Raw genomic sequence first — 20,598 nt, forward strand, 5'->3', positions numbered from 1 at the left:
CCTGAAGACAGTGAGGATATAAAGATTTCTGTCAAGGCCTCAGCAATTTCTTCTCCACCCTCCTTCAGTATTCCGGGGTAGCTCAGACACTGCCAGAATCCCATGCACGTAAACTTTACATATTAATCTGCTATGTGAAACCTTATCAGGAAGATTCTGAAAATCTAAATAAACCAGATCCATCGACTCTCCCTGCCCAAATCTACTAATAATCTAACACTAACACAGCAATTAAGTTATTATGAAAAGCCCTTAGTCGCCATATTCTTGCGCCTCTTCGGGTACATAGAGGAGAATTCGGAATGTAAATATTACCGAATAGCACGTCTTTCGGAACTTCTGGGATGAAACCGGAGCACCTGGAGGAAACACGAGCAGACACGGGGAGAACGTGCAGACTCCACACAGACAGTTACGCAAGCCGGGAATTGAACCCGCGTCCCTGGGGCTGTGAAGCCATAGTGCTAACCACTGAGCTACCGTGCTGAAAATACTAGTTACATCTTCAAATAATTCTAGCAGATTCGTCAAACATTATTTTCCTATCGTAAATCTATGCCGACTTTGACTGATCACACAATTGCTTTCGAATTGCTGCGCTATGCAATCCTTATAATAAACTTATGATAAACTTCATTTGTGTCACAGGTAGGCTTTCATTAACACTTCGATGAAGTTACTTTGAAAAGCCCCGAGTCGTCACATTCTGGTGCCTGTTCGGGTACACAGAGGGAGAATTAAGAATATCCAAGTTACCTAACAGCACGTCTTTCGGCACTTTTGGGAGAAACCCCGAGTACCCGGAAGAAACAGAAACACGGGGAGAACGTGCAGAATCAGCACAGACAGTGACCCAAGCCTGGAATCGAATCAAGGAACCTGGCGCTGTGAAGTGACAGTGCTGACCACTGTGCTACCGTGTCACTGATGAACTCCATAACTGTCCTGCTCCCGACGTGAGACGATCCGGTGTTTCGTCCCCTATTTCCTCCTTACCGCCCTCTTTGAATAGCGGGGTTTACATTCGAAACTCTCCAATCGGTAGGAACCATGTTAGAGTCCATAAAATTTTGGAAAATGACCAGCCCAGCAATGGATCTCTTTTTTCTCGGGCCACTTCCTTCTGAACATGAAGATTGTCGAGCCCTGGAAATGTATCCGCCTTCATACCATGAATTTCCCCCAAACCATTTCTTTACTAATAATAATTTCCTTTAGCTTCTCAGTAAAACTTATGTTTCTCAGAATTTCCGATACATTACTCATGTCTTCTTTTGTGAAAACAGAAGCAAAGCCCAATATATTCCATGAGCCATTTCTTTCTTCCCTGTTATTAATGTTTCCGTTTCTGGCTGAAGGGGGCCTCAATAATTTTGTATCAATCTTTTTCTCTGTACATTCCCATAAATACTTTTACAGTCAGTTTTTATGGTCCCCACTCTTTTACGTTCGAATTGTACTTTCTCCTTCTTGATCAATCCCTTGCCCTGCTTTTGCAGAAGATGCAACTGTTCCCAATCAGGTCTGTTCCTTTTTCTCTGGGACCGGGGAGGAGGCCTGGGTCGGCTGCATTCTTGGAAGGTCGGTCGGACTCGATGGACCGAATGGTTTCATTCTGCAATTTAGGGATTCTATGATTCCCTCATAAGAGCGGTAGACTGGCTTATAGAGCGACCAATGCCTTGCCGTTAGTTTGCACTCCAACCAGTTGTCAACCTAACATCCTTCACTCAAGAAAATCTCACGCTGCATTCCGACCTTGACACTTACCATGCACAGTGATGTTGACAAAATTGCTCCAGGATGAATTTATCCAGAGACGCTTGGACGAGTAGGCTTGGTATTTGCAGAAGTAACTGCCCTCCTCGCTTTTCTGCAGGTTGGTGAGGTTAAATACCGCGTAGGGAGAGAAATCAGTCGCCTGGGAGCTGATGACGTTGTCCTCGCTATCCCTGTACAAGTAAAACCTACAATCTTCGAATGGCTCTGGCGCCTCACACCTGATGCTAACACTTTGGCCCTGGACGAATACAATTGACCTTCTTTTAAACGCAATCGTGGGTGGCTGAAGGAAGTCTGAAAGAACAACAGTAATGACCACAATATTACATTCAACTTTGAATGACAGCAATCTGTCAGCCCTGCAGGAAATGCACGTTAATATCTGGGGAAGCGGGTAGCATAGAACAGTCCTGCACCCCAGACAAATGATCCCTGAATACTACATCCCACCGTGCAAGTTGCTGCAAATTGTATTCAATATGTCCAGCCGGGATATTAATGTTGCTGTTCGGTGTGGCTCAGCTGGCAGCCATGATAGGTGGATGGGAAACAAAATTCCTCGATCTCTCGTATCGATTATACAAGGGATTATGTGGTCTAGAAATGGTTTTGCCCATACGTGCTTCCAGGCCAACAGCAATGTTGCTGGCTTTAACTAGCCCACTGAATGGACCCACTTCAAAGGCAATTAGGAATGAGAAACACGGACTCATGGAATCACTGCAGTCAAGATGGAGGCCATTTGGACCAGTGGGTATGAATCGAATGACTGAAGTGGCAACTTAACATATTATTCCAGCTAACCTGCACACCTCTGGGCACAATTTCAGCTTGGCTAACGCACCTAACCTGCACATCTTTGGATATTTTGGGATACTTCTAGTATGGACAATCTACCTAACCGCACATCTTTGGACACTTATTTTAGCAAGGCCAATTCACCTAAACTAATGAGGAGAGATCAACTCGGTTCCATAGAACATAGAACATTACAGCGCAGTACAGGCCATTCGGCCCTCGATGTTGCGCCGACCTGTGAAACCACACTAAAGCCCATCTACACTATTCCCTTGTTGTCCATATGTCGATCCAATGACCATTTGAATGTCCTTAGTGTTGGCGAGTCTACTACTGTTGCAGGCAGGGCATTCCACGCCCTTACTCCTCTCTGAGTAAAGAACCTATCTCTGACATATGGCTTATATCTATTTCCCCTCAATTTCAAGGTATGTCCCCTCGTGCGAGACATCATCATCTGAGGAAAAAGGCTCTCACTGTCCACCCTATCCAATCCTCTGATCATCTTGTATGCCTCAATTAAGTCACCTCTTAACCTTCTTCTCTCTAACGAAAACAGCCTCAAGTCCCTCAGCCTTACCTCATAAGATCTTCCCTCCATACCAGGCTACATTCTGGTAAATCTCCTCTGCACCGTTTCCAGTGCTTCCACATCCTTCCTATAATGCGGCGACCAGAATTGGACGCAATACTCCAAATGCGGCCGCACCAGAGTGTTGTATAGCTGCAACATGACCTCATGGCTCCTGAACTCAATCCCTCTACCAATAAAAGCTAACACACTGTACTCCTTCCTAACAACCCTCTCAACCTGGGTGGCAACTTTCAGGGATCTATGTACATGGACACCGAGATCTCTCTGCGCATCCACACTGCCACGAATCTTACCATTAGCCTTCCTGTTATTCCTTCCAAAATGAATCACCTCACACGTTTCTGCATTAAACTCCATTTGCCTGCTCTCAGCCCAGCTCTGCAGCTTATCTATGTCCCTCTGTAACTTGTAACATCCTTCCGCACTGTCCACAACTCCTCCGACTTTAGTGTCTTCTGCAAATTTACTCACCCATCCTTCTACGCCCTCCTCCAGGTCATTTATAAAAATGAGAAACAGCAGTGGCCCCAAAACAGATCCTGGAGGTACACCACTAGTAACTGGACTCCAGTCTGAACACTTCCCATCAACCACCACCATTTGTCTTCTTCCAGCTAGCCAATTTCTGATCCAAACTGCTAAATAACCCTGAATCCCATGCTTCCGTATTTTCTGCAGTAGCCTACCATGGGGAACTTTATCAAACGCTTTACTGCAATCCATATACACCACATGAACTGCTTTACCCTCATCCACCTGTTTGGTCGCCTTCTCAAAGAACTCTATCGGGTTTGTGAGGCACGACCTACCCTCCACAACACCGTGTTGACTATCTCTAATCAAATTATTCCTTTCCAGACGATTATACACCCTATCTCTTATAAACCTTTCCAAGATTTTTCCCACAACAGAAGTAAGGCTCACTGGTCTATAGTTACCGGGGTTATCTCCGCTCCCCATTTTGAACAAGGGGACAACATTTGCTATCCTCCAGTCTTCTGGCACTATTCCTGTAGACAGAGATGACTTAAAGATCAAGGCCAAAGGCTCAGCAATCTCATCCCCAGCTTCCCAGAGTATCCGAGGTTAAATCCCATTCGGCCCAGGTGACTTATCTATTTTCACACTTTCCAGAATTGCTAACACCTCCTCCTTATGAACCTGAAGCCCTTCTAGTCTAGTAGCCTGAATCTCAGTCTTCTCCTCGACAAAATTGTATTTTTCCTGTGTGAATACTGACGAAAAATATTAATTTAGCTCCTCTCCTATTTCCTCGGACTCCAAGCACAACTTCCCACTACTCTCCTTGACTGGGCCGACTCTTACCCGAGTCATTCTTTTATTCCTGACATTTCTTTAGAAAACTTTAGGGTTATCCTTGATCCTACCTGCCAAGGACTTCTCATGTCCCCGCCTGGGCTCTTCATAGCTCTCTCTTTAGGTCCTTCCTAGCTAACTTATAACTCTCGAGCTCCCTAACTGAACATTCATGTCTCAGCTTTACATAAGTCTCCTTCTTCCTCTTGACAAGTGTTTCGACTGCTTTAGTAAACCACGGTTCCTTCACTCGACCACTTCCTCCCTGCCTGACAGCTATATACTTATCAAGGACACGCAGTAGCTGTTCCTTGAACAAGCTCCACATTTCCATTGTGCCCATCCCCTGCAGTTTTCCTCTCCATCCGATGTATCCAAATTCTTGCCTCATCGCATCATAATTGCCTTTCCCCCAGATATAACTCTTGCCCTGTGGTATATACCTATCCCTTTCCATCACGAAAGTAAACGTAATCGAAAGGTGGTCACTATCACCAAAACCAACCTACCTCCAAATCTAACACCAGTCCTGGGTCCATTACCCAATACCAAATCCAATATGGCCTCGCCTCTCGTTGGCCTATCTACATGCTGTGTCAGGAAACCCTCCTGCACACATTGGACAAAAACGGACCCATCTAATATACTCGAAATATAGCGTTTCCAGTCAATATTTGGAAAGTTAAAGTCCCCCATAACAACTACCCTGTTGCTTTCGCTCCTATCCAGCATCATCTTTGCAATCTTCTCCTCTACGTCTCTGGAACTTTTCGGAGGCCTATAGAAAACCTCTAACAGGTTGACCTCTCCTTTCCTGTTTCTAACCTCAGCCCATACTACCTCAAACGTCCTTTCTGCCACCGTAATACTGTCCTTGGCTAACAATGACACCCCTCCCCCTCTTATAACACATCACCTGAGTTTACTGAAATATCTAAATCTTTATTGGGATTATTCTCGCTGGAGTTCAGAAGAATGATTGGGGGATCTCACAGAGATTTATAAAATTCTAACAGGTCTAGACAGGGTAGATGCAGGGAAGATGTTACTCATGATGGGCGTGTCGACAACCACGGCTCACAGTCTGATGATTCAGGGTAAACCATTTCGGACAGGGAAAAGGAGACATTTCATCACATAATGAGTGGTGAGCCTGTGGAATCCATTACCACAGGAAGTAGTTGATGCTAAAACATTGAATATATTCAAGAGGCGGGGGGGGGGGATACAGCACTTGAGGGGAATGCGATTAAAGGCTATAGGGAGAAAGCAGGATAAGGCTATTGTGTGGATGATCAGCCATAATGGTGATGAATGGTGGAGCTGGCTCGATGGGCCGAAAGGCTTCTTCCTGCTCCTATCTTATATATATATCAATGCGTCTATGTAACAGGCATGCCTTTGGCACTAAGGGACAATTTTACAATGACAAATCCACATTACCGTTTTCAATTCTGCCGTAGAGTGAATGTCTGTGTGGAGTTTGCAAGTTCTACTCCGTGTCTGCGTGAATACTCAGAGGCTTTTCCTCAGGGTAGAGGGATCAATTGCTAGGAGGCATAGGTTTAAGGTGCGTGGGGCAAGGTTTACAGGAGATGTACGAGGCTAGTTTTCTACACAGAGGGTAGTGGGTGCCTGGAACTCGCTGCCGGAGGAGGTGGTGGAAGCAGGGACGATAGTGATATTTAAGAGGCATCTGGAGAAATACATGAATAGGATAATAATAGAGGGATACTGACCCAGAAAGTGTAGAAGATTTTAGTTTAGATGGGCAGCATGGTTGACACGGGCTTGGAGGGCCGAAGGGCCTGTTCCTGTGCTGAACTTGTCTTTGTTATTTTCTTTGTTCTTATTCCTTCGGATGCTCCGGTTCCCTACCACCGTACAAACATGAACATTTTGGGCGAATTACCCATGGATTTATTATTCCTTAGTGCCCAAGGATGTACTGGTTACGTGGGTTTACGAATGGTAGGGCTGGAGTGGGCCTAGGTAGTGTGCGCTTGCACTGGGTATGTGCAGATTTAATGGGCCGAATATCCTCCACCTGTACTGTACGAAATTTATGTTTAGCTATCAGCCCACTGAAAGGCGCAGCAGGTTCGGCGGTCCCTATCTGCTTTCATGTCCTTTTGCTCTTGTGGGTAACTCACATCCTGACCGACAGCCCCCCCCCTCCCAATCACCACCAAGACACACCCACCATTGAAAAGGCACTGATTAGGAGTGAGAGGAAATGCTCATCGCTTAGGTGGATGGCTCCAGGCGCCGAACAACACAAGAACCTTGACACCAAGGTTTGCTTGATTGGAGCCCCACTTATCGCCTTAAGTATTCCCTCCTTAAATCTTGCCCCCACAACGCAATGGCAGCATCAAGAGAACTAATGCACCTCCTCGCAAAATCCCCATTCGATTGACCCTTCTGAACCCACAATCGCTACACTTCTGGTTTACGGTGTTCCCCTAGACGTGCTGCACCAGACGCATCCCCCATCCCAGCGATGCGGTCCCCCTGGCTTGGGAGGGAACCGTGTTTCTTCGCTGTTTCTTGGTCACGCTCCGTGAACTTCTCTCCGAAAGGAACTGTGTGGGTTAATGTATCTCCACCACCTGGACTGTAGCGGTTCAAGATGTTCTCCAAACAAACTGGCCGAAAATTTTCGGCCATCCCATCTGGATTCTGATCATCTGATGATCCTTTCAGAATATGAACAGAATTTAAACTAATGTGGCAGGGGGATGGGAACCGATGTAGGAAGTCAGTGGGGACAGAAACAAAAGGCAGGAAGGGAGTGTGTGTAAAGCATGACCAGAGAAAGCAGGGCAGGGAGCAAGGAAAATCTACATTAAACTGCATTTATTTCAATGCAAGGGGCCTGACGGGCAAAGCGGATGAACTCAGGGCATGGACGGGCACATGGGGCTGGGATATTATAGCTATGACTGAAACATGGCTAAGGGAGGGGCAGGACTGGCAGCTCAATGTTCCGGGGTACAAATGCTATAGAAAGGATAGAACAGGAGGTAAGAGACGAGGGGGAGTGGCGTTTTTGATTAGGGAGAACATCACGGCAGTACTTAGAGGGGATATATCCGAGGGTTCGCCCACTGAGTCTATATGGGTGGAACTGAAAAATAAGAAGGGAGAGATCACTTTGGTAGGACCCCAAATAGTCAGCGGGAAATTGAGGAGCAAATATGTAAGGAGATTACAGACAGCTGCAAGAATAATAGGGTGGTAGTAGTAGGGGACTTTAACTTTCCCAACATTGACTGGGACAGCCATAGCATTAGGGGCTTGGATGGAGGGAAATGTGTTGAGTGTATTCAGGAGGAATTTCTCATTCAGTATGTGGATGGACCGACTAGAGAGGGGGCAAAACTTGACCTCGTCTTGGGAAATAAGGAAGGGCAAGTGACAGAAGTGCTAATGAGGGATCACCTTGGGACAAGTGACCATAACTCCATTAGTTTTAAGATAGCTATGGAGAATGATAGGTCTGGCCCAAGAGTTAAAATTCTTAATTGGGGCAAGGCCAATTTTGATGGTATCAGACAGGAACTTGCAGAGGTCGAATGGGGGAGACTGTTGGCAGGCAAAGGGACGGCTGGTAAATGGGAGGCTTTTAAAAATGTGTTAACCATGGTGCAGGGTAAGCACATTCCCTTTAGAGTGAAGGGCAAGGCTGGTAGAAGTAGGGAACCCTGGATGACTCGAGATATTGAGGACTCTGGTCAAAAAGAAGAAGGAGGCATATGACGTGCATAAGCAACTGGGATCAAGTGGATCCCTTGAAGAACAACAAAGAACAAAGAAATGTACAGCACAGGAACAGGCCCTTCGGCCCTCCAAGCCCGTGCCGACCATGCTGCCCGACTAAACTACAATCTTCTACACTTCCTAGGTCCGTATCCCACTATTCCCATCCTATTCATGTATTTGTCAAGATGCCCCTTAAATGTCACTATCGTCCCTGCTTCCACCACCTCCTCCGGTAGCGAGTTCCAGGCACCCACTACCCTCTGCGTAAAAAACTTGCCTCGTACATCTACTCTAAACCGTGCCCCTCTCACCTTAAACCTATGCCCCCTAGTAATTGACCCCTCTACCCTGGGGAAAAGCCTCTGACTATCCACTCTGTCTATGCCCCTCATAATTTTGTATACCTCTATCAGGTCTCCCCTCAACCTCCTTCGTTCCAGTGAGAACAAACCGAGTTTATTCAACCGCTCCTCATAGCTAATGCCCTCCATAACCAGGCAACATTCTGGTAAATCTCTTCTCCACCCTCTCTAAAGCCTCCACATCCTTCTGGTAGTGTGGCGACCAGAATTGAACACTATACTCCAAGTGTGGCCTAACTAAGGTTCTATACAGCTGCAACATGACTTGCCAATTCCTATACTCAATGCCCCGGCCAATGAAGGCAAGCATGCCGTATGCCTTCTTGACTACCTTCTCCACCTGTGTTGCCCCTTTCAATGACCTGTGGACCTGTACTCCTAGATCTCTTTGACTGTCAATACTCTTGAGGGTTCTACCATTCACTGTATATTCCCTACCTGCATTAGACCTTCCAAAATGCATTATCACACGTTTGTCCGGATTAAACTCCATCTGCCATCTCTCCGCCCAAGTCTCCAAACAATCTAAATCCTGCTGTATCCTCCGACAGTCCTCATCGCTATCCGCAATTCCACCAACCTTTGTGTCGTCTGCAAACTTACTAATCAGACCAGTTACATTTTCCTCCAAATCATTTATATATACTACAAAGAGCAAAGGTCCCAGCAGTGATCCCTGTGGAACACCACTGGTCACAGCCCTCCAATGAGAAAAGCATCCTTCCATTGCTACTCTCTGCCTTCTATGGCCTAGCCAGTTCTGTATCCACCTTGCCAGCTCACCCCTGATCCCGTGTGACTTCACCTTTTGTACTAGTCTACCATGAGGGACCTTGTCAAAGGCCTTACTGAAGTCCAAATAGACAACATCCACTGCCCTACCTGCATCAATCATCTTCGTGACCTCCTCGAAAAACTCTATCAAGTTAGTGAGACACGACCTCCCCTTCACAAAACCGTGCTGCCTCTCACTAATACGTCCATTTGCTTCCAAATGGGAGTAGATCCTGTCTCGAAGAATTCTCTCCATTATTTTCCCTACCACTGAAATAAGGCTCACCGGCCTGTAGTTCCCGGGATTATCCTTGCTACCCTTCTTAAACAGAGGAACCACATTGGCTATTCTCCAGTCCTTCGGGATACCCCCTGAAGACAGCGAAGAATAAAGAGTATACAGTGAAGAGTATAGAGATTGTCGAAATAGAGTTAAGAGGGAAATCAGGAGGGCAAAAAGGGGACATGAAATTGCTTTGGCAAATAATGCAAGGGAGAATCCAAAGAGATTCTACAGATACATAAAGGGTAAAGAGTAACTAGGGACAGAGTAGGGCCTCTTAAGGATCAACAAGGACATCTATGTGCAGAGCCACAAGCGTTGGGTGAGGTCCTGAATGAATATTTCTCATCGGTATTCACGGTGGAGAAAGGCATGGATGTTAGGAAACTAAGGGAAATAAATAGTGATGTCTTGAGCAGTGTGCATATTACAGAGGAGGAGGTGGTGGAAGTCTTAACGCGCATCAAGGTAGATAAATCCCCGGGACCTGATGAAATGTATCCCAGGATGTTGTGGGAGGCTATGGAGGAAATTGCTGGTCCCCAGAGATATTTGAATCATCGGCAGCCACAGGTGAGGTGCCTGAAGATTGGAGAGTGGAGAATGTTGTGCCCTTGTTTAAGAAGGGCAGCAGGGAAAAGCCTGGGAACTACAGATCGGTGAGCCTAACGTCTGTAGTAGGTAAGTTGCTAGAAGGTATTCTGAGAGACAGGATCTACAAGCATTTAGACAGGCAAGGACTGATTCGGGGCAGTCAGCATGGCTTTGTGCGTGGAAAATCATGTCTCACAAATTTGATTGAGTTTTTTGAGGGGGTGACCAAGAAGGTAGATGAGGGCAGTACAGTAGACGTTGTCTACATGGACTTTAGCAAAGCCTTTGACAAGGTACCGCATGGTAGGTTGTTGCAGAAGGTTAAAGCTCACGGGATCCAGGGTGAGGGTGCCAATTGGATTCAAAATTTGCTGGACGACAGAAGGCAGAGGGTGGTTGTAGAGGGTTGGTTTTCAAACTGGAGGCCTGTGGCCAGTGGTGTGCCTCAGGGATCGGTGCTGGGTCCACTGTTATTTGTGATTTCTATTAATGATTTGGATGAGAATTTAGGAGGCATGGTTAGTAAGTTTGCAGATGACACCAAGGTTGGTGGCACAGTGGATAATGAAGACAGTTATCTAGGATTGCAACGGGATCTTGATCAATTAGGCCAGTGGGCCGACGAATGGCAGATGGAGTTTAATTTTGATAAATGTGAGGTGATGCATTTTGGCAGATCGAATCAGGCCAGGACCTACTCAGTTAATGGTATGGCGTTGGGGAGAGTTATAGAACAAAGAGATCTAGGAGTACAGGTTCATAGCTCCTTGAAGGTGGAGTCGCAGGTGGACAGGGTGGTGAAGAAGGCATTCGGCATGCTTGGTTTCATTGGTCAGAACATTGAATACAGGAGTTGGGACGTCTTGTTGAAGTTGTACAAGGCATTGGTACGGCCACACTTGGAATACTGTGTGCAGTTCTGGTCACCCTATTATAGAAAGGATATTATTAAACTAGAAAGAGTGCACAAAGATTTACTAGGATGTTGCCGGGACTTGATGGTTTGAGTTATAAGGAGAGGCTGGATAGACTGAAACTTTTTTCCCTGGAGCGTAGGAGGCTTAGGGGTGATCTTATAGAGGTCTATAAAATAATGAGGGGCATAGATAAGGTGGATAGTCAACATCTTTTCCCAAAGGTAGGGGAGTCTAAAACTAGAGGGCATAGGTTTAAGGTGAGAGGGGAGAGATTCAGAAGGGCCCAGAGGGGCAATTTCTTCACTCAGAGGGTAGTGAGTGTCTGGAATGGGCTGCCAGAGGTAGTAGTAGAGGCGGGTACAATTGTGTCTTTTAAAAAGCATTTAGATAGTTACATGGGTAAGATGGGTATAGAGGGTTATGGGCCAAGTGCGGGCAACTGGGACTAGCTTAATGGTAAAAACTGGGCGGCATGGACTGGTTGGGCCGAACGGCCTGTTTCCATGCTGTAAACTTCTATGATTCTATGATTTTAATATAAGAACCGGGAGCATGAGTGGACCATTCAGCCCCTGAAGCCGGCTCCGCAATTCCCACGATCATGGCTGATCTCGTTTCGACCTCAGCTCCATTTCTCTGCCCGCCCTCCACAACCTTTGAACCCTGTTACGAATTGAAGATCAGTCTATCCCCTTCTTCAATGTCCTCACTGCCCCAGCATCCACCGCACTCCGGGGGAGCGCGTTCCACAGATTTCACCAACTAATTGTTCCTCATTTCCTTTTCAAAGTTGCTGCCCCCTATTCTAAATGTGTGACAGTTCGTTCCAGGTGTCCTACATTTTACATTTGGTATGCTTGCGAATTTGATGAGGGGGAGACCAGAAGGTTTGACAGCACGTTTCGTTCTGTTCTGCAGCACTTCAGTTATTCCCATTAAACACTAAGTCGTAAAAATCTCTATGCTGTGAATGGAGCAATATTACCCAGACGCTATAAAGAAAATGTCTGCCTTCCCAATGCTTTTCTGTAGTAAAATCAATAATATCCATCAGATATCCTTGCTCCAATTCAGCAGAGGGAATTTCAACACGAATATTCATAAACATCTATATGCGTAAAGAGGTAAAAGGCAGCCGCATTATTGGTAATCATAGGGTACTTGCCTTTCATATTAACTTCCAGGGCATCACTCCTTCCAGAACTGTATGTTTTCCCAGCAACTTCGGAGTCATAAATACAGCTGTAATTGCCTCTGCTTTCAGCTGTTACATTAAGAATTTCAAAGGTGACGGTGAAATCCCGCGTACTAGGGGCCTTGGACATGATGGGCTGAGCATCATTGTCTTTATAGAGATAGAACATTGTGGATGAGTAGAAGCCTTTCGTGGTACATTTTATCTTGAGGTCCTCGCCGCTTACAAAGATGTTGTATTTTCGACCGTGGTAGATGCTGGCATGTGGTGCTTGTTCTGGAATATGAGGGAATTAAATCAATGTCCTGGGGTAATGATCCTTGTGAAAAAAAACCCTGTTTATGTGCAACGTCTCCAATGGCGTCCATGTCAACACATCACTTCAAGTGGTGGACCATCATGATCACACATAGCTGAAACAACTTGTTTCAAATATGGCCACAGGTAAGTCCCATTTGAGCCTGTTAATGAATCAGCATAGGCAGATACATAGGCAGCTACATAACGTGCAATATCAATAGACTTAGAGAGGATAAAAGGTGGAAAGATTGGAAGAAGAAGAGATAGACAGACGGATCTTTAGAAAGAGAGGTAGATGGATAGATCGATAGTTAGATAGTCAGGCAGACGGACAGATAGAGAGAACATTGGAGAGATGGATATATATAGACAGATAGATGGATAGATAGAGATATATAAAAAGAAAGAAAGAAAGTGAGAACGAAAGAGAGAACGAAAGAGTGAAAGAAAGAAAGAAAGAAAGAGAGAAAGGAATAGAGAAAGAAAGAAAGAAAGGAAGGAAGAAATAAATAAAGAAAGACTGGCAGACGGACGGACGGAAATGTGTGCATAGCTGGATAGAAATGGAAAATGGCAGTAAAGCAGCCGAGATAGACACACGTACAGGCAGAGAGAAGGACAGATAGATTGGTGTGTAGTTATTACGGAACTCTATATGATTTTGAGGGTTATATGCACATGTGTGTCCATATATATATATATATATATATATCACTAACCAGAATTGCAAACAACTCCAGCATCTTCCACATGATTGCAGTTATGATCTCCCATCGGTCTAACATTGCACTGTTGCAAATTTGATTCTGTTCCCAAGCATTTGACATCATCCAACCAGATGTCTTCGGTGCCTTCTCCGAATTGAGCTGTGCCTCGCGCTCCTTCAGCAAAGCCACAGTTCAGCTGGCGGCAGACAACTACAGCATCAGCCATATCCCAGTAATCGTCACAGATCGTCCCCCAAGTCCCATTGTAGAGCACTTCTACCCTTCCGGAACACACACTGTCCCCATCGACTAGCCGCAAGGGCAATATATCTGAAACAAAATAAACAAACACACATGGGGGGGGGGGGTGAAGGTACACCCAGATGAGTATACTGTAATTATTATTATTTTTCATAAACTTAGATTACACAATTCATTTTTTCCAATTAAGGGCCAATTTAGCATGGGCAATCCACCTACCCAGCACATTATTTGTGGTGTAGGGACGAAACCCACGAAAACACGGGACGAATGTTCAAACTCCAGACGGACAGTGACCCAGAGCCGGGATCGAACCTTGAACCTCGGTGCCTTAAGGCAACCGTGCTAGCCACTTGTGCCGCCGTGGATGAGCCACGCTAAAAGTATCCCTTAGTGTCCACAGAGGTGTAGGTAAGGTAGATTGATCCTGCAAAAACACCATGACGGGATGGGGGTGGAGGGCGACATCCTTCGTGTTCTACCGGGAGTGGCGTCGGGCTGAGATAGTGGGTCGGGAGTGCAAAGAAGAGGTTCGAGTTGGGCCAGGGTGGTCTCTTTGGTTCGTGGCAGATGGGGGTGGCAGTGTACGGTGAGATTTTAGGGGGATGGAATGGGTCGTGCCAATGGGGTTGAGGGAGTGCGGGTGCGTGCCTTGTCGGATCAGGAATGAGTGGCGTCAGTTCGGAAAGACGGGCATCGGGTGAAGCCGGGAGGGCAGGATCAGGCGGGTCGGGAGGTGGAGTCAGGGTGGGAAGCGACTGGTCTGGTTGTACTGAGATCACGTTATGCCAGGAAGTTGAAACTGTGCCGTGTTGTTAGTCTGTCGTGTCGGGGTCAGGAGCAGAGTCGTCAGGGGTGTCTGTTGGCACAGGCCGGGTGGGGTGGTCGCCAAGAACGATCGGGTCTGACCTGGAGGTTGGGGTATTTCAAACGTCGAGGGGGGGGGGGGGTTCGGATCGGCTCCAAGGGGGCTCTGGAGAAGAGATCACACGGGGAATGAGGGGTCTGTGGGGTCAGGTGGGTGGACAGCTGCTGCGGAGTCGTGTGTGTGCAGGGTGTCCCGTGCGAGGCTGCTCTTATTTTAATAGTTACTCTGGCTTTAGAAATAACTTAGTTTTCTCCCACTCTTTGAGAGTGACTATCAGGGTAAGACTGGCAGAACCATTGGAAGTTAGAGAGTTTAAGCGCTTTTGTCTGATGGTTCCTAGCCCAGCGCCGTTTCCGGGGGAAGTGAGCACTTCTACAAAATTACCGGGCAAACTCGGAGGTGGGAATTTGCTGGAGTTTCCAGCGTATCACTAGAGCACCCGTAAATGCAATGCCGTTGGAACCAAGACAAGAGGGGCCATTACACGTATTAGTGTTATCAGAGTGGGACGTTGGGCGCTGCCCTCAATTCGAATCTGCACGTTTTGCCTCCAGGTGAAGCACTGTTACTCCTCATGGGGAATGTGTCAAACATGCGCAATGTTCCGCCAGTCAACAGACAGACAATTGGAGCTCTCAAATCACTTGGTTTTAGTATTTCACGAAGAAATTCATTCTTTTTTTCTTTTGTACTGACCTTCAGCAGCTACGCTGTTTATCTCAATAAGTTGAGCTGAAATAGGAGAGACAAACGGCAAAGGTTACCACCAGCAGTAAACAGTAACAATTTAAAGTTACTAAGAGAGGTCACGGGAATGGGCTTGGGTCGGTACAGACTGGATGGCACGAATGTGGAGTTTCTATTGATTCCATTATGATGAAGGGTAGTCACCAGCCTCTGAGATACTGGCAATCCTCGAGGACATAATCACGTCGATTCCCCACATGTCTCGCCCGAGAGTACAGGCCAAAGGGATTTTAACCCTTCCTGTCAACATCACGTGACACCACAGAGGGACTACGTATGCTAACCCGTGAACGTATCACCTCAACTGACAGCAACATGCACAATGGAACTTTCCTGTGCCCTAAGAAAGGGAGGCAGGCAGAGAACGAACTGGAATCACATTACGACCATCTCAGCCCAAGCTCTTCCCTTCCTCAGGACACATCCTCAGCCAGCCCTGCGACCGCCACCCCCTTCCACCGCCCCCCCCCCCCCAACACGCACACAAAGTCCGGCCTGAATCGGAAGGTCCCGTGAGACCGGATATGCTGTATGTCACGGTACGTATTTCCTGGTGAAGCAGCATCCAAAAATCAATTATCACTCCATTGGAAGTTTCGGCGTCAGTAATAGGAGCTGACTGGACCCCATAGCTCACTGAGCCTGCTCTGCCATTCAACGCGTCCTTGGCTCATCATCTCTTCAACTCAATGTTCCCGCAAACGCCCTGTATCCCTTAACTCCCGCTGATATATTTTGCCTCTCTATCCATAATCTCGTCTCGTCAACGAAGTAGCATTAAAAGCCTTCACCAGTTCTTTCAGGAAAGTTAGTATTTGGTACTGCACAAGTACGATTGAGGCAGAAAATGTTCTTCGAACATTGTAAACACATCACATATCAATGTACTAATTTTTACCATAGTGACTTTGCCGTCATTTTCCATCACTTGCGCCAGACCGTGTGGTTAGCTTCGCCACATTCACACATCAAAACATGACTTGACTGGTGTCGATAAATTTATGTTCTGAATCGTAACATTGTATCCGTCAGAAATAATACCTATGTTTTGTGCAATGGCGGTCGCTGTTCATCCAGGAAGAATCATTATGTGAATAATGTATGAATGCGTAAAGTTCGAAAATCCAGTTACGTAAATAACGATCTGGAGTGGGTGAGTGGCCCGTACTTAAAACGGGATTATCCGTAACAGAGCTGCCCCTGTCTCCAAGAGCAAAAAAGTCGGCTGCTCCTGCTACTTTAATTCCAGAGATTTCAATTTCCGGCCTGTCAACATGTTGAAAAGCTGATGAATGTGGAATTATTTAATAAATATTGTATTATATGCCAGTTGCCGTAATATTATTGAAATAAAGTGCCCATGTCACATGTCTCTTAATGCTGTGATCCAGGGGTCAGTAGCCAGGCAGGGTGTGACATCACTCACGGGAGGGGATGGCTCTGTTTTTTTGGTTTCGTTTTTAGCACTACCCTGTGCCTAATTCATTTTATGGGTAGTTTTCTTTTTGTTTCCTGTGGAAAAGAGGCGTGTTTATGAGACAGATTTTGATATCTTCTCTCACATGGACATGGTGCATACGCCAGTAAGCCACTGAGAGTTAACTTTATGATTAAGTGGCATTTGATCTGTGTGTGCGGACTTTGCCTGATTGAACTTTAAATAGTGGACGGTAAAGTAAGCTCACAGACCTTTCTTTATTTGTTTTTGTAACAACTGCTTAACTCTTCATTCAAAAGCTGGATTTCCCCTTTGTTCCGATCTCGGACCAGACCCAACGTTTGAATCATAGAATCATCGAAGGAGGCCATCTGGCCCATAGAGTCTGCACTGGCTCTTGGAAAGAGCATCGCCACATACGCCCACACCACCACCCTACCTCCACCCAATCCCCGTAACCTCACCTAACGTTTTGGGAAGCTAAAGGGAATTTATCATGGCCAATCAAACTTATCTGCACTGGACTGTGGGAGGAAACCGGAACATCCAGACGAAACCCACGCACACACGAGGAGAACGTGCGGACTCTGCACAGCCAGTGACCGAAGACGGGAATCGAACCTTGGACACCGGAGCTGTGAAGCAAGTGTGCTAACCACTATGTTACCTTGCTCGGATGTCGGGCAGAAACTCCAACGTTTTTTTAATTTTTAAAACTTTAATGAAAATAATATTTTGGCGCACGGTGATTTCACATACATTGGGATATAATGTCTTCAAACAAACTTTAGTGGCACCACAGTACAAACTAATTTTAACAGCATAAAACAAATAGCTCACAGCAACTCTTAAAATAAAAGGAAACACTTTAACCACCAACTACTACCTGCTTTATCTTACATCAAGCACGACTCATCACAGTTTAAATTCAACTTCTGAATAGATTTAGAAACCACAGGAGTAATTTTCTTAGAGAGATGTCTTCGACCTGCTCATTAGAGAGAGAGAGAGAGTGAGTGACTGAGAGAGTGAAAGAGAGAGAGCTGGAGTGGGAGAGAGAGAGTGAGAGAGAGTGAGAGTGAGAGAGAGAGAGAGTGAGATGAGTGAGAGAGAGAGTGAGAGTGGGAGAGTGTGTGAGAGAGAAAATGAGAGAGAGAGAGAGTGAGAGCTAGAGAGAGTGAGCGACAGAGAGAGAGAGAGAGAGAGGGAGAGATTGTTCAGGAACCGGCTGCAGATTCTTCTCTGTGGTGTGCCAAACCAGTTCAAATTGAAAGCTCTTTCAGAAGATGGGGTTTTGCGCACACGAAATCTAAACTGAATGACTCACTACTGGGGACCTCGCACGGACCTGACTCCTCCCATTAGCTACACCATCCTTACACAATTAAATTCCAACGAACTGATTACTTAAGTTTAAACACAATGTCTGTAATTATGTACAGCCAATAAATCATAACCCAAATCCACCGGGCTTGTCCTTTTACACAAAAACAGGGTTTAAGATCAAAATGTTCTAACTTTTACGATGCCGCAATGAAACCATCTGCAGCAACAGTGTCTGTCTGTCCTTTAAACCTCAATTTACAAAAAACAGATATATATGCACAGCAACCCAGGCAGACATTTAACCGTTACTGCATAAAAAACATATCATGTATTATATATCTGAAATGCCTACATTTGTCACACCTTAGATATTAATGGGTTAGTCCTGTGTTAATAATGAAGTTTGTTTAGATATTAAATAGGCCTCGTTGTCAGTGGAATCACCCATGGAGAGAATCGTCCTACCCTCTCAGTTACAAATTGAATAATTGTTTTGGGGCCAAAGAGAAAATGCTTGGAAATCTCAGCAGGTCTGGCAGCATGTGCAGGGAGCGAAAAGAGCCAACGTTTCGAGTCCAGATGACCACTTGTCAAAGCTGAATTGTTTACGGTCTGGTCCGGTTTCCTAATAACCATTGGGGTCTGGTCCGGTTACTGTTGCGAAAATTAGAAAAATAACACAGAGTTCCACTCGAGTTGGATACTGGCAGAACGTTCTGCTATCTGGGTTCAGTCGAACCATACACAAGGACGAGCAAAACGAGCATGACAATGTAACGCCATGGTGACTGACAGGTAAGACAGTCGAAATGCAATATCGCCATTCTGTAGCAGATGAGCGAACATTCAAAATAGCTAGGTAAATATGATGATACGGGACAAATATTACTCACCAGCAGAAAGAAGAAACAGGGGCAGCCACATTTTGATGTTTCTTCAACAGTGCAACAGTTTAATGTATATTGTATGCAGTGGATTGTCCCCAGTATCCAATCAAGAAGAACGGTCAGATTCTAAGAGAGAATAGAAGGAAATATTTTGTTAACCAATTACTTCTGGAATTCACGTTTCTACTGGGTCGCCGTGTGTATTGTTAATATAAAAAAGTGTGATTTATAGAAAGTAAAAGTTGCGAATTAATAACATGTTCCAACGCCATTCTGCACTATTGGGCGCAACTGACACATATTTTGAGAGAACAGAACGCAAGGGTTAATTAATTTCTTGAATATCAATTGCAAATTATGCAATTTATCATCGATTGTATCTTAGTGTTAAGGCAATACCCGCACATGTGAACTCATATCACCGAATGAAATTGAAGCAGAATTTTTTTTTGCATGGCCAATCCACCTAACCAGCACATCTTTGGACACAAAGGAGCAATTTAGCACGGTCAATCCTGCTAACCTGTACATCTTTGGACATTTAAGTTCAATTTAGCATGGCCAATCCAGCTCACCTGCATATTTCTGGAAACCAACGGGCAAATTAGCACCGCCGATCCAGCGCACCTGCACATCCTTGGACTATGATGACGTTTGATCTGCCTCCCAACTGATGTAACAGGAACTCTCCAGGCCCTCTGATCAATGAATATTGTGGCAATGTTCATCTCCTACAGACCACTTACCCCGCAATCCCAACCCAACTCACATTCTTTCCAATCACTGCTCTCACCCCCCTATCCTGGGCATCTATGAAAGTGGCAATTGTGCTTTTCAAATATTCAGTGTGGCGTGTTTAACAGTAAGTGTGTTGTATTGAAATCTCCGGTAACCAGCCACAGGAATCTCCGGCGTTTGTGCTGCCCTATGCCGTCTCACTTACTCCACTTCAAATCGTGAACTAAACATTCTCCGAGGCAGGGGATCCCTTACAACACCAGGACAGAGAGGCAAGTATCAGAAATGTGTCCTTCTCAATCTTTTCAATTTACCCCAAATGATTACAGAGTCCCTACAGTGCAGAAGGAGTCCATCGATTCTGCTCCGATCGTCTGAAAGAGCAGCCTTACCTCGGTCCATTCCCCAGTAACAGCAACTAATCTTTGACACTATGAACCAACTTAGCATGGCCAATCCATCTAACGTGTCCAGCTTTGGACAGTGGGAGGAAACCTAAGCACCCACAGGAAACCTGCACATCATTGGACATTAATCTGCAGATACCTGGACACTCAGGATGAATTTTAGCATGATCAATCCACCTAACACCTTTTATTCATACTCCAAATAATTTGGGCAATCTTTCCAGTCCCAACGCAAATGTACTATATTACTCATATTCCGAACGATCTTACTTTGCAAATTACCAGCCAGTTCTCAAACACTGCTGTATACCTTCTTGTTTGTTTGTGGTGGGTCCTTCCCAGTAACATCAGCAATGCCCTTCTCGGCCCCAAATATTCTGAGGGACATACGCGCGATTTCCCAATCCGGATAACTTGGTGTTAATGGTGAAGGACGGCCAAGCCACCCAACACCCACATACAACCCACGCACATAGCCTCGTCCTTTGAACGAGTAGATATATTACCTTTTGTTCGTCATTATCATGAACTAGCCTA

The 20,598-nt window shown here is 45.7% G+C and overlaps 1 protein-coding gene across 6 annotated transcripts in view; it reads right to left on the reverse strand.

Annotated features, from left to right (window-relative positions):
- LOC140404772 (scavenger receptor cysteine-rich domain-containing protein DMBT1-like) overlaps positions 1-20,598 on the reverse strand; it is a 169,010-nt gene that overhangs the window by 145,834 nt on the left and 2,578 nt on the right. For 4 of the 6 annotated variants that reach the window (XM_072493492.1, XM_072493495.1, XM_072493493.1 and 1 more), the window contains exons 2-6: positions 18,923-19,042; positions 15,215-15,250; positions 13,402-13,719; positions 12,353-12,658; positions 1,771-2,076 (exon numbers count right to left, since the gene is read on the reverse strand). In XM_072493492.1, the coding sequence (XP_072349593.1) occupies positions 1,771-2,076; positions 12,353-12,658; positions 13,402-13,719; positions 15,215-15,250; positions 18,923-18,953 (997 nt within the window). In that variant the 5' untranslated portion in view covers positions 18,954-19,042. Of the gene's footprint in view, positions 1-1,770; positions 2,077-12,352; positions 12,659-13,401; positions 13,720-15,214; positions 15,251-18,922; positions 19,043-20,046; positions 20,066-20,598 lie in introns of those variants that run through there. The other 2 variants (XM_072493496.1, XM_072493497.1) reach the window with 2 other exon arrangements.

Source organism: Scyliorhinus torazame, chromosome 31 (assembly GCF_047496885.1).
Source record: "Scyliorhinus torazame isolate Kashiwa2021f chromosome 31, sScyTor2.1, whole genome shotgun sequence".
Taxonomy (NCBI): domain Eukaryota; kingdom Metazoa; phylum Chordata; class Chondrichthyes; order Carcharhiniformes; family Scyliorhinidae; genus Scyliorhinus; species Scyliorhinus torazame.